This window comes from Tenrec ecaudatus, chromosome 13, assembly GCF_050624435.1.
Source record: "Tenrec ecaudatus isolate mTenEca1 chromosome 13, mTenEca1.hap1, whole genome shotgun sequence".
Taxonomy (NCBI): Eukaryota; Metazoa; Chordata; class Mammalia; order Afrosoricida; family Tenrecidae; genus Tenrec; species Tenrec ecaudatus.
Window position 1 is genome coordinate 24,003,703 of NC_134542.1, and position 13,159 is coordinate 24,016,861.

The window sequence follows — 13,159 nt, forward strand, 5'->3', positions numbered from 1 at the left end:
TTTCCTCATTGCCTTCCTCATTATCATTATTCCAACATCAGCATTTTTATTGAATAGTCACACTCAGTCCCTTTAGTCTAGACACTCTTGGGAAGTAGACAGGCTTATGTATAAAGGAGACTTAGATTAATGGTTTAAAGGAGTGATTGGGTGTTCATGCCTACCCCATGCAGGTAAGGAGTCTTAATTTTTGAAGGCATGCAGGTAAGGGGTCTTAATTTTTGAAGTCTATTAAAGCCATTCTCAAAAACCCTGGCAATCAGATACTCCTTATGAAAGTAAGAGGATAACTTAGATGATACTTCAAGGTCATGCCTAGGCCAGCAGATTGCTATTTTAAGTTAGACAGTTCACCAGGGGCACTCTCTTGTGCCATCACATCCCATAGGTTCAGCCAGTAGGTTGCTGTTGAGTACTGTGCCAGGATGGAAAGGCCTCTGGGCAGTTGTAGTGGCAACAGAGGAAACTGTACTCCAAAGAAGTCAGGACCGGGTCGGAAAGAGTAGGGCCAGATGAGCGAGAGGTAAAGGAAAAATGAGGAGAGAACCACCCCACCTGTACCTGTCAGGAGATGCTTGATTGGCTGTCAGTTTCTAGACAGCTTCCTCTGTCTCTTCTACTTAGGTACTTATCCTTTCAGCCGCTCTTAACTGAAGTGTACCATCTACACAATCCAAGGGCTAGGTATTCTGTAATGGGAATAGGGAGGAGGTGGGCAACAGATTATTTTTTTTAAAAAGCATCATTCCTTCAAGTTTTTCCGAGCCTAAGTCAAAATCTATATTTACCATTATAGTCAATAAAATAAATGGAACATTCTCCACAAAATTTTAAAAAAGGAGCTAGTAGTTCTATAGATGTTACCATAGCTCCAGTTGCCTTCGGAATATCACCTTCCAATTTATCCTTAGAATCTTCTTCTGAATATGGCGACCTATTCCCCTCTGCATTCTGATAGCTAATCTGTGTTCCCCAAATACTTCTCAGACTCTGTTCTGTTTGTTTATTTTGTTGTTGCTGCTAATGGAAGGACAATGCCTTGGACACACTGAAAATACAGAAGATCACTAGTAAGGCACAGATTTGATTTGACTCAATGTAGGCATGATTGGGATATTATACAATGATAGTTAGACTGTACAACAGAGCTAGCTAGTTTTGTTATCTATCACACACTTTCTGGTTTTGCCTGAAAAATATTTCTTTTATTTAAGGCAGTAAATTTAATCCAAGAATATAATCTCCTGACTTCCATTTGTGAATTGATATCAGTATTGATTACTCACAAGGAGGCTTTGATAAATAACGAGAGTACTTACTGTCTAAAGGTCCCACGGTCCAAGACAACTGTGTACAAAACAATCAAGAGTCTCTGATGGAAGATATGCCTAAATAGAAGCAAGAGACCTTTGGGAATGGGTGCTATCCTTTCTCTGAAAATATAGAGACTATGTATTTAAATGACCATCTGTCATCTAACCAATTCCCTGTGCTCTGTGCAGTTGGAGACTTCTTATTGTTGATTTTTGTGTTTTCTTTTGCTTTTCCATTATAGACTCCTAATACTGGAAAGCTTTGAAGATGCTCTCTTAAATGTCTCAGCAGATAGTCCTTATAGTCCTTATTTGACGTGTGTGAGGAATATCACTCACAATTTGGCCTGGGAATCCCAAGGTAACATTCCTTTCAACAATCAAAACTTTGCTGCTGGGTCCTTGTTCTGTTTTACCATAATAATTAAAAAAATATTTGCTTAAAAACCATAGAGAATAGAGATGTCCTCATTTCTATCTGTAAATTTCATATTTATGATTTGGTGGAGGGAGGGAATATTTAATCATGTGATTATTCTATTACCTTTGTCGCTCCTGCTGAAACAATAGCTACAACCTGAAGAAACTTTCCAAGTGTTCAGTATCTTCAGGTATTCATGTAATCTTTTTGGGATACTTTCTAAGCCTTTAATTTTCAAAAAAAAGTGAAGGATGATAATACTTAGTTCCAGAAATAGATGTAAATTGCACAACAAAAGAATTTTTGTGGCAGACTATTTGTACTTCCTGTCCACACTCTGTTTTCAATATTCTGCCTACATGGGCAGCTACAAAGACTGAATTTATTGAAATGGGTCCTTCTAGTCTTTGTTCATTTTGTTTTACTTTTACTTAATTTTTTTTTCTAGGAAAGAACATTTTCTCTCCTTAGCTTTTTGTTCTGTTTTGGTTGATACACCAAAGTAGTTTTTCCAAGACTTAGTGTCAACAAATAGCCTGACACATATTTCAGCCTGGTTTCTGTTTACCAAGCATGAGTTAATCAAGGTTGAAAGGCCATATTTTTGTGAATATGATTATTATACAACCTATCTGCCTCCGAAAGCTTTGACCTAATGGTGTATCTAAAAATCCAAAATAAAAGCATATTTTGTTTATAAAGAGCTAAGAACTGTGTAGCACCTTTGCTAGCAATATTTTGTCTCTAAGCCAAACATTGATGAATATTTTAAAAATAATGAACTCCAAGGTTTAAATTTTTATTCATCTTAGGTTTCGATTGAGTGAGGCTTTTCTCTCAGTAAAAACTTAGTAATAAGTCAAGATTAAGGTGACTTCCAAACGGGCTTCCTAAATGACCTTGCGGTTCTCAGGTAAGATAACTGTTTCTCTCTCCATTACAGAAAATCTAAGACTTCTGCATTCTACAATTCGATTTAAAGAATCTTTTCTTCAGAATGGCTCCGATGAGGATTATCTCCCTTCAGTTCCTGAAGTCATAAAATCAAAAGTAAGCCACAGAAGGAAAAAAATGAGCTGCATCCTAAAACACTGGCAGGATGTATTCTTTGCTGCAATTTTTAAATCAGACTCTTTGTAAATACTGACGCTATTTGTCCCTGGATTCATGCTGGGAAGCGGGTGAAGAAAGTGTTCTGGGCTGTTTAATAGTATTCTGTTAATATTGTGACCATCTCCGCATATATGACCTGTAAGGGCCAAATTATAATATATCTGCAAGCACCTATGGGTGCGCCCAGTAATCGAGTTCTCTCCCCAAGCTTGATCATTTGAAAGAATATTCAGAATATAACTTCCAGTTTGAAAGCTCTGCACTTTACCATCTCTGAACGTGATTTTTGAAAGCTAATGTTTTTGACTGCATGAAGTGCCCCGATCCCAGAAGTCGATCCTTCCTGTCTGTGACGTTTGGGCCTCGGAAGCAGAGGCCACTCTGTCATCTTAGAAACCAGTGAAACTGAAGAAGGGGTGGGGGCCACCGTCTTGGTGATCTTCTGCTCTTAGAGCAGAAAGTCCACAAGTGGCCGGGTGTAGCAAACAGAACTGCATTTTCTCACAGTTTAGGAGGCTGCAAGGCTGAAGTCGGGGTGTCTGTTGTAAGGGGAAGGCTTTCTCTTTGGTGGCTCTGGAAGAAGGTCTTTGTCTCTGCAGATTCTACTTAGGCGAACTGCCTAGAGATCTCCACTCTCTTCTCCTATTTAATCTCTTTTAATGTCTCCTGAGATTGACCCAAAACACACCCTACAGGAATCCTGGCTCATTAACAAAACAAAGACAATGGCTGTTCAAATGGGTTTATAACCAAAGGCTTAGAGTTTAGGGTTCACCATATATTTGGGGGGATTATAATACAATCCACAACAGCACCCTAAGACAATTTAAAACTCTGAAGTTCATGTTTATTTATCTATTTTTTCCTGTTTTAGCTCATGAATATAGTAGACAGGTTATCTTGAAATTCACTTTATCTTTTAAATAACCCTATTAAATTTTGAAGCAGCTTTCCTGGTAAGAACAGCAATTTAATTGGATTTATGTAGCCAGAGACAAAGTAAAATTAGAACTGGTTTATTCAGGGCAAGCAGGATGACTTGCTGTATATTCAATATGCTATAATTAAGCAGGCATGCAGCACATTATGTCCATGTAGATTACAAATAAATATGCTCGTTAGAGTACCTACATTTTAGCCCTCTTCTTCGACATGAATCAAAACTCCAAATGTACTTAATTTAGCACTACCTTAATTTGTTCGGGCAAATGAGAAGGGAGTGCTGCGTTCCTTGGAAAACTTCTGCTCATTTTTCAAGGGCAAGTCTGAATGTCATTCCTTCGGTAATTTTGTTATCTTTTCTCTTCCTGTTTCCCAGTCCAGCTAGTGACTTTGTCATCTGTGCCCCCCTCAAACTCACCCATTCATTCATCCCAGCCATCTTCTGTGCTAAACCCAAAGTGCTTATAATCAATCCAGTGGAGGAGATGGGAAAACAGATCATCAGTTATAATATTATGAGATAAATGCCGTATGTGGAGGGGCAAGATTTTTCTTTCGGAGGTGGGGTAGCTAACAGATGGCCAGGATGGAGGTGGAGGAAAGAAGCTTCATGAAGGAGATGTTTGTCTGTGTCTTGGAGTCTCTGGAGGACTGAGTTGGAGATGTGCATTTCAGATGGAGAGACCAGAGTGTGTAAGAGGACAGAGGTGGGGACCAGGCTAGCAAGTGCAGACAGACTGCTGGGAGTTATGCATCTACAGCTCCAGCAGAAGGTGGAATAAGAAGTAGAGAGAGAGAGAGATAGGACATGGGGCTACAAAAGAAAACGGGAGCCTCTCAGAGTTTAGTTGAAGAGTTTGACTTTGATCATGAATGTTGTCAATTTGAAGAAGGTGAAGTTGGCATTTTAGAAAGAGATTCCTCTGGGAGGATAGCTGGGAGGGAAGCCAAGCAGGCTATGTTCGTAGTCAACAGAGCAAGAGCAATGAGACCCTGAGTAGTGGCCGTGACAGACGTTAGGAGGAGCAGACAGCTTCCAGGGTGATGAGGAGGTTCAATTGACACACCATATTACCCAGTGAGATGGGGCATAAGGATGATGGCCAGATGGCTGACTGCTCTTTTTCTTTCTGGTGGAGCCAAGTAACTTTCCGATTGGAGAGCTGCGGATTACAAGAATTTCTCCACATTGGGAAGAAATACAACTACCACATTGTTTTTGTTTTATTTTTAGAATACCTAAAAAAATTTAAATAGGCTCCTCACCTTCTTCTCCCTTAATCTACCAATCACTCGTGGATAGAGAAGTTACCAGGTAATGTTTAAAACCTTTCCCACTCCTTGGTCCTTACCTCCCTCGCGAGAAAGACTTCGGACAAGGGCCAACATTTTGACTCAGAGGAAGCGGGTGAGCAGGGTGAGTGAGTTCAGTGAAGGGGATACTTTGGAAAAGAAATCCAAAGTGTCCATAACCCAAACCAAACTTACTGCCATTGAGTCGATTCTGACTCATGACCACCCTATAAGACAGGGTAGAACTGCCCCTGTGGGTTTCCAAGAAGGTAACTCTTTACTTCAAGGGAGTAGAAAGCCATCTCTTTCTCTCATAGAGCTGTTGGTGGCTTTAAACTGCCAACCTTGAGGTTAGTAGCCCAACACACAGCCATGATGTCTCCAGGGGCCCCCTGAGCTGAAAGGCCTCCTGGAATGTAGAACCAAGCCTTTTCTTCTGCTAATGGTGGGTCTCCCACCACATAGGCTGACTTTCTGGTGGGTCGTGTTATTGGCTGTTCTCTGCAGTGTACCTCCAGTTTCCAGGTGTGTGTGTGTCTTTGCACCCCAGCACCCCAGACTTCATGATGTGCCCTTGTCTCCAGACCCAAGGCTCAAGTGTCTACTCAGTCATTGTCTATAGTGTGAGCATCCTGTCTTCTCAACCCAGCCTTGTTACTCTCTCTGGTCTCTTCCATTCATCTGCCCTTCCCCTTCCTTTAGGCTGGAGAGGTAGGAGAGGACATAACACCTCTCTTTTGTCTTAGGTTCCTGCCATCATCACCTCTCTCCCTTTGCCCGCCTCTGTCCAGCTGACATCGCCATTTTATGCCCACGTTACTACTGTGGGATCTTCACCGTAACTTAGTATAAACAAACAAACAAGCAAACAAAACCCCTTATTGCAGCCGTGCCTCAGAGACATTGGGATTTCAGTTCAGAACAATCACAGTAAATCAAGTATCAACACAAAGCCAAACGTAAGATCTTGTTCGGTTTCCCAGGGCACTGGGACTTATATTTACATGATACTCTATTTGCACAGGCAGGAGCCCTGCTGGGGTGGACGTTACAAGTTGGGTGGCTAACTGCAAGGTCAGCGGTTTGAAACCACCATCTCCCCCATGGGAGAAAGACAGACTTTTATACGCCTGGAAAGAGTTACAGTCTTGGAAACTTAAAGGGACAGTTCTTCCTTCTAGGGTCACTGTGAGTCAGAATCCACTCAGTGGGCCGGGTTTGGGGTTTTATAGTCTCACACAGTGGGTTAAGCATTGGACCACTAACTGAATGTTGGGTGGTTCAAACCTACCAGGGCTCCACAGGGGCAAACTGAGGCTGTCTGCTCCTGGAGATTTACAGCCGTGGGAACCCAGAGGAGCGTTTCCACTCTGTCCTCTAAGGTCGCTGTCAGTCAGGATTCACTGGACGGCAAGATTGGGGCTTTTTTTGGTTTGTTTGTGTTATAGTCTATTCGGTGTGCAATAACATCATGAAAGAGCTTGATCTATTGTGAGGACTACCAAAATGTGACACAGAGACATAAAGTAAGCTTGTGCAGTTGGGCAAAAATGCCACTGACAGACTTGATCAATGCCAGGTTGCCACAAATCTTCCATTCCTAAAAAGCGCATTATGTGTGAAGTGCAATAAAGGGAAACCCACTGAACGAAGGCATGCCTGTAGTAAATCAGGATAGATGTGTCTTTTGAATGGATTTTCAGATGCGTTCTGGAATCAGTAGGCAATGGGGAGTTTAGTCGCAGCTGGAAATTGAATTTGTTATGGGTTGTTGTTCAATTTAAGGCCTGGACCCTTACTTAGTAAGTAGTGCACGGTTGTGATAAATGAGGGGAGGGCTCTACGTGAGTCTCAGACACATTTACACACTGGAGTTGACACATTCTTTTTTGAAGTAACAACTAGAATTCTCTGAATGTCTGTTGATTACTGAGGCTCCACAAAGTGTCCCAAAGTTTCATGTGTGTGTTACTCTTAGAATACTCTGATGATGAATGCCAAGTGACCCCCTTGTCTGTGTAAGGTGTTCTCATTCCATCTCATTCTCCCAAGATTGAATTCTTATTTATTCAACAGCCAAGTCGACTGTAACAGGGTGACTAGTTTACCAACTTCTCCTTAGTTTTGCCAATCAGTACGAAGTTCTACTTCAGTCATTTAAAACAGCGATATTGCCTCATCAGTACTTATCCTGTATTTGAGAATACACCAAATAAACACATGTCACTAGAGGAGGTGGCATGGAGGTTTTGTTGGTGGAATCAAGGGGTTCAGTGGAGCCCGTGTTACAGCCAAAGCCAGAGACTAGGCTGATTCAAGAAATTCCAAGTTTATTGCTGTAGGCACTGACAGAAGGAAATAGTCAGGCTTGCTGCCTCCAAACCGTTTCAAAGATCCAGTCAAAACCAGGCAAATTTTATACCTTTAACTGTGTGACAAGAAATCGCCTTGGCAGTAGTCCCAGGAGGTAGCAGGTTTTACATTGATCAGAGGACTTCCAAGCAGTGGGACAAAAGGGAGTAAGGTTCACAGGAAAACAGCTTACATTTATTTCCCCAACGGCTTATCCGACCTCGGTTGGTATCTTCATCACGCCAGGGGCATGAGAGAAGCATCCACTAAAGTTTCCTTACCCGGCTCCCCCTAAGGTTTGGGGCTCCATCACCTACCTGAATGGCCCTATTTCCCCTATCCCTGATGGCATAATGGTAATTGGGCTGCTAATTTCAAGACCAACAGTTCAAAACCGTCAGTCTATCCAAGTGAGAAAGACAGGGGTTTCCCTTGGAAACTCCCAGGGACAGGTCTACCCTACCTTACATAGTTGTAAGGAGTTGCCATTGACTCGATGGCAGTGAATTTGTTTTGTTTTGGTTTGGTTTGCTGATTAGGGTTAAAAGGAATTTTTTTACTCCAAGGGAGGGAGGAACTGTAACGTCCTGGGTCCCTTCCCTTCTCTCTTCTTTAAGTGTCTTATTCACACATAATCCACGTATCCTCTCATTCAGCAGCTCAGTCATATCATCCTGGGTCACTTGTAACAAACTAATTCTCTGCAGACCAATCCCAAACTACAGGACATTTCCAGTGTTTGACTAAGAGCAGGTTCACTCTCTCACTGCCTCCATCAGTGTGACTCCCTTCCTGAGACGTTTAATCACATCCAGTGTTGTTAGGTCGATTCCAGCTCCCAGTGACCCCTGGGACAGAAAAGAACCTGCTGCCGAGGAGTCCAGTCTCTGTTTTTTTCTGCTACCGATCGACAGCTCTTCCTTCCCAGGTGTCTCTGGGTGGCATCACCTGCCAGTCTTTCTATACCTCACCCTTTGCAATGTCCAGGCGTGTTATCACATGGAAAATCCAAAGAAGGTATGGCGGTGCAGTCCTGTTGGTTCCAGCTATAGGGAGCCCGTGTAAAACCAAATGAAACTGCCCCCGTCCTGCAACAGCCTCACACGTCCGACACTTGACTCCGTTGTAGCTATGGTGTCAATCCATAGAGGTGAGGGCCTTTTTTGGGGGTGGCCCCTACCCAGCATGCTGTCATTTTCCAGGGACTGGTATCTCCGGCAACATGTCCAAAGCCCTTTGAGCATGCTTTCAGAAATAAAGGTACAAATGCAATTACAGATGGTAAAGCAACTGATTCTATGAAGGGTGGAAAATTTCTCGTAGCAGTGAGACTAGTAAGTATAATTCTAATAGCAAAGGGTCATTTTATTTTCCTGAAAGCTGTTTATTGTGAGTTGGGGGGAGGTTTATAGTCAATAAGGCCATTCTAGTTGTCCAAGTCAGAAGTCATTTTGATTAGTAAATACAGTAGAAAGAGCCTAAGGGTATTTGCCATCTAAGATAATCTGAGCTTAATAGGCTCTGCGGCCCTGTAGGTACTATAAGTCTGTCCTGGGGACACAGCGCTGGGCGCGTCTCGTTTGTTCCATGGTGAGCTATGTCCCTCAGCATTTGCCTACCATCAAGTAGCTCATTGCTGTCAAAATGTAACGTCTGACTAGAAAGGGAGCTGCAGGGAGTGACACCTCCATTTGTTCTTTTAGATGTTGCTCCACGGGGGCTTCTAAGCACAATAGAGCTGGGTTTCCCAGAGGCATGATGATATGTATTTCCACTGGGAAGTATGACTCGGGGATATCTCGTCAGAACATCCAGAGCATAGGCATACAGTTGACAGGAGAGGGAATTGAATGGCTTGCATCTTTCGACTTTTCTTCAGCACGTGAGACATGAAGCCCTTCTGAGCCCTCCCATAGAACAAAAGCAACCAGTTTCCCTTCCTGGGGAAAAAGGTAGAAGGTGATGTCAATGACGGTTTCCCATCTGTATTTTCTTTTTTTTTTGACTCCTGATTTTATTATCCGATTTCTTTTTTTCTATATCTGTATTTTCAATGCCGTCTTCATTGAATGCATGCGATTCTCACACTGCAGTATAAGAAAGTCTTTTTTGAAATCCCTGATCAAATATTCCTAGCTATTTTCCCATTTACGTGTGTGAATAAATATGTAAATATATAATATGTAAATATGTAAATTAAAGTAATTTTGAGGGTAAGTAAACAAGTATTGTTACTGAGACTCAGGTTCATTTATGCCCACGTGTATTCGAACCATAACACCCTTAGGCCTGTCTCTGGGAACAGAGATGGCTGCAGACAAGTTCTCTTAGTTATGTGCCCATGTTAGTCTAGTTAAGAAAGCTAGACTAACTTAAAAAATTATTATTTAAGTCCCATCAAAAAAGTGGTTTCTAAGGTGTCTGCTGAGACAGTGGCATTCTTTGTTGAGAGGTCTAGTCCAATCGGTTACTTAAAAAAAAATCCCACAAGCTCACTGTCATCAAATCAATTCCAACCCATAGCAACTCGTTATACGGGGTCTAAATCGGTGGTTCTCAACCTTCCTCATGCCTCGACCCGTTCATACAGTGCCACATGTGGTGGTGACCCCCAACCATAAAATTTTTTTAGTTGTCACTTCATCACTGTCATTTTGCTACCGCTATGAATCGGCGACCGCTGTGTAAGGGTCATTCAACCCCCACAGGGGTTGCGACCTACAGGTTGAGAACCACTGGTCTAAATGCTCCCAGGGATTTCTGACACGATAGCTCTTTACCTGAGTAGAAAGCCTCTTCTGGCCCCGGGAAAATGGCTGGTGATTTCAAACTACTGGCCTTGGGGTTAGCCGCCCAAAGTGAAAGCCAATTACACGCCCGGGGCTCCTCAAAAGGTTATAGCGACTGAATTTTGGAATTCCTAACGGGTAATCTTGATACCGTTTCTCAAAAATTCTGCAGCAATCACAGAGACTTACTATGAAAAACAAACAAAAAATATTTGAGAGAGAGTTGAAAGTTGCATTGGTGAGAAAAATTCCAGGAAATGTCCACCGAGGATGTTTTGGTTGCTATGGTTTCTGTCGGGAACACACTTGTTCTGCGCGCAGCTCTAGGGAATTTTCATGGAGAAACCTTACTTTATCCACCCGGCAGCCTGAACTTGCCCCGTTAGACATCTTTTTATTTGCAAAACTCAAAGCACACTGAAAAGGGATACGGTTGGGTCCCTCGAGGAGACTGCACCTGCTGTTCATCGCGTCCACCGGGAGCGCAGGAGTCTTCTGGGACGCGCGGGAGATGGAAGACCCGGTTGGGGACGTGTCAAGAAACAATAGCTTCTTCGCGTTTTGTACATATTTGTGAAATAAAGGTGTCGCTGATGCTGTGTTGCTACTTTTTGACTTGCCCTCATGTCATTCAAGTATTTGCGATTTTAAACGTATAACATGAAACTACCTTTTCAAAAGATTGTGAATCTACAAGTTTTCGAGCCGGTGGTAGGGAAAAACAGATCCAGTAGATGCATAAAGGTATTTTATTAAAATCTTAGGAGAACTTTAAACTTAAATGTTGAAAACGAGTGCTTATAGTTAAAACGAAGGGCAAATACCAACGAGCAAACCACCTGTGATTTCTAAATCCATTTGGCTGTTTATTATCGACTACTAAATACTTAGAATAATGTAACGAATCTATTCCCCCCTCTTTCTTCCATCTGGAAAGCTCTCGCAGCTCCGAAACTTGACTGAAGTTCTTTGTGAGTCTGACACTTTCAATTCAATCGAAACTACCTGCGGGCTCTCTAACGTGAGCTTTGGGAGCCTGTGTGCCGAGAGTGCGTTTCACGTACAGTTCCTCCAAGCGGCAGAGCTCGGCACCAAAATAGCGTCTGCCTTCCTGTTCCCCGGAAACAGCCTCTCTGAAAAACTGAAGGATCTGCTCACAGGGGACCCAAGCAAAATTAATTTAAATATGGATCGGTACGTTTTCCCCTTGTCTTCTTCCTTCATGTAGTTCCGCCTCAAAATATTGAAATGCCTTGGTGAATTTCTTCTCCTCTTCTGTTTTGATCCAGGATTCTCGAACAGGCGTTACAAATGAATTACTTGGAAAATATCACACGGTTAATGCCTACCATCGAAGCCATGCTGCACGTTAATCACAGCGCGGACACGTCTCAACACCCAGGTGTTTTCCCATCCCGATTTTAAATACTCGCTGATTAGGATGCAGGGGATTCTCACGCTGCACTATTTAGACGGTTTTTAGAAAGCGTTCAGCCTGACCTGACTTGCTAAACGCCCGTAAATTGAAGCCATCGAGTTGATCCTGAGTCAGAGTGACCTTATTGGGCGGAGTAGGACTCGCGGAGTATTCCCAAGACTGCTATCTCCATGAAAGCAGATTGTTACTGTTTTGCCCCAAGGGAAGGGCCATTCACGCAGTAGTACGGGACACTTGACGTTTTAGAAGAATTACCACTTATCTGAAGCATACATACACGAAAAGTAACAGGAAAAAATTTACATTCACAGTACAAAAATAAAATCTTCAAATATTGGACTAGACATATAGCTCCCTTTTGCTTCTCTTCTTTATTCAAGTGAATTCCATGGTCAGGTGTAAAAGCTGGTGTGAAATGTTATTTGCTTCTGATTTTTTTTAAGTAAAAAAGAGACACTGTTTACTGAAATTGTAATTCAGAACCTTTGTTCATATTCTGAGCATGACTCATCACACAACATGTCTCTTCTTTGCGTAATACCTCAGTTCTGAAAGGCATTCCAAATGTTGGTCTACAGGCAGCACAAAATCAGAAGGTTATCAAGTCCCAAAATGCAAGCAGGTACATTTGCATGGGGGGGGGGGACTTAAGAGAAGAACCCAAGAGGCATTTTGGAGATGGCACTCTGCCAAAATAAAATGAAAGTACTGTTTGTATTTTATTAAATGACCCAGATATGAAATCAGTCTGACCATTGACCTGGAAGCACTCAGGGTTAAGCATATCTTATCTAAGAATGAGATGACTGTGAAAACGCTGCAGAAGCTGTAGGACGTCACGCTAAGGAGAGCTAAAGAAAAGTGGTCCACGGCACTATGTTGTGGATTTGGCAAGCCTGGCCCTAAGTGGACAATATTATATGGCCCAAAAAGCATTTTGAATTTGTGTGGGTTTAAATCACACGAAGAAGTATTTATTTAGTGCATTATGTGAGTAAAATCTGGGAGAAATCTATTTTCCTTGAATCAACCTTGAGTTGTAGACATCTAAGGAAAATTTATAAGCCATAGCAATCTGTTACCTTGGGTTAATGATACCAGAATCGGAACAAGTTTAAATCAGAAAGAAATAGATCCTGAAAATGCAAAAATTGCCTAAACTGGAAGACATCTGTTCCTGACAGACAACATGTCTATTGAAGATGTTTGTCTAGAAGAGTTCTCTATGTTAGTGGGCCTCAAAGAATCACATTGTAACCAACAGGTGATTTCTTTCATTGCAGGTCAGTTAATTGAGATGTTTAAAAATGTGGAGGCACTCAAAGAAGAGCTGAGAAGAACAACAGGCATGTCCAACACAAGTGTCAACAAGTTGTTGGCCATTCCCATCCCTAACAATAGAGCCGAGGTGAGTGTGGTACATCTCCGCTGAAGTCTGCTGTTAAACCGTGTGGATTCCTTTTGGTTCTTCTTGAACACAGATCCGCTACACCCTGGC

General features: G+C 42.3%; 1 protein-coding gene across 1 annotated transcript in view; it reads left to right on the top strand.

Moving 5' to 3' along the window:
• ABCA12 (ATP binding cassette subfamily A member 12) overlaps positions 1–13,159 on the top strand; it is a 194,028-nt gene that overhangs the window by 98,662 nt on the left and 82,207 nt on the right. Inside the window, exons 10-14 of the mRNA XM_075530221.1 lie at positions 1,556–1,674; positions 2,678–2,784; positions 11,161–11,417; positions 11,513–11,625; positions 12,945–13,069. Of these exons, the coding sequence (XP_075386336.1) occupies positions 1,556–1,674; positions 2,678–2,784; positions 11,161–11,417; positions 11,513–11,625; positions 12,945–13,069 (721 nt within the window). The remainder of the gene's footprint in view (positions 1–1,555; positions 1,675–2,677; positions 2,785–11,160; positions 11,418–11,512; positions 11,626–12,944; positions 13,070–13,159) is intronic.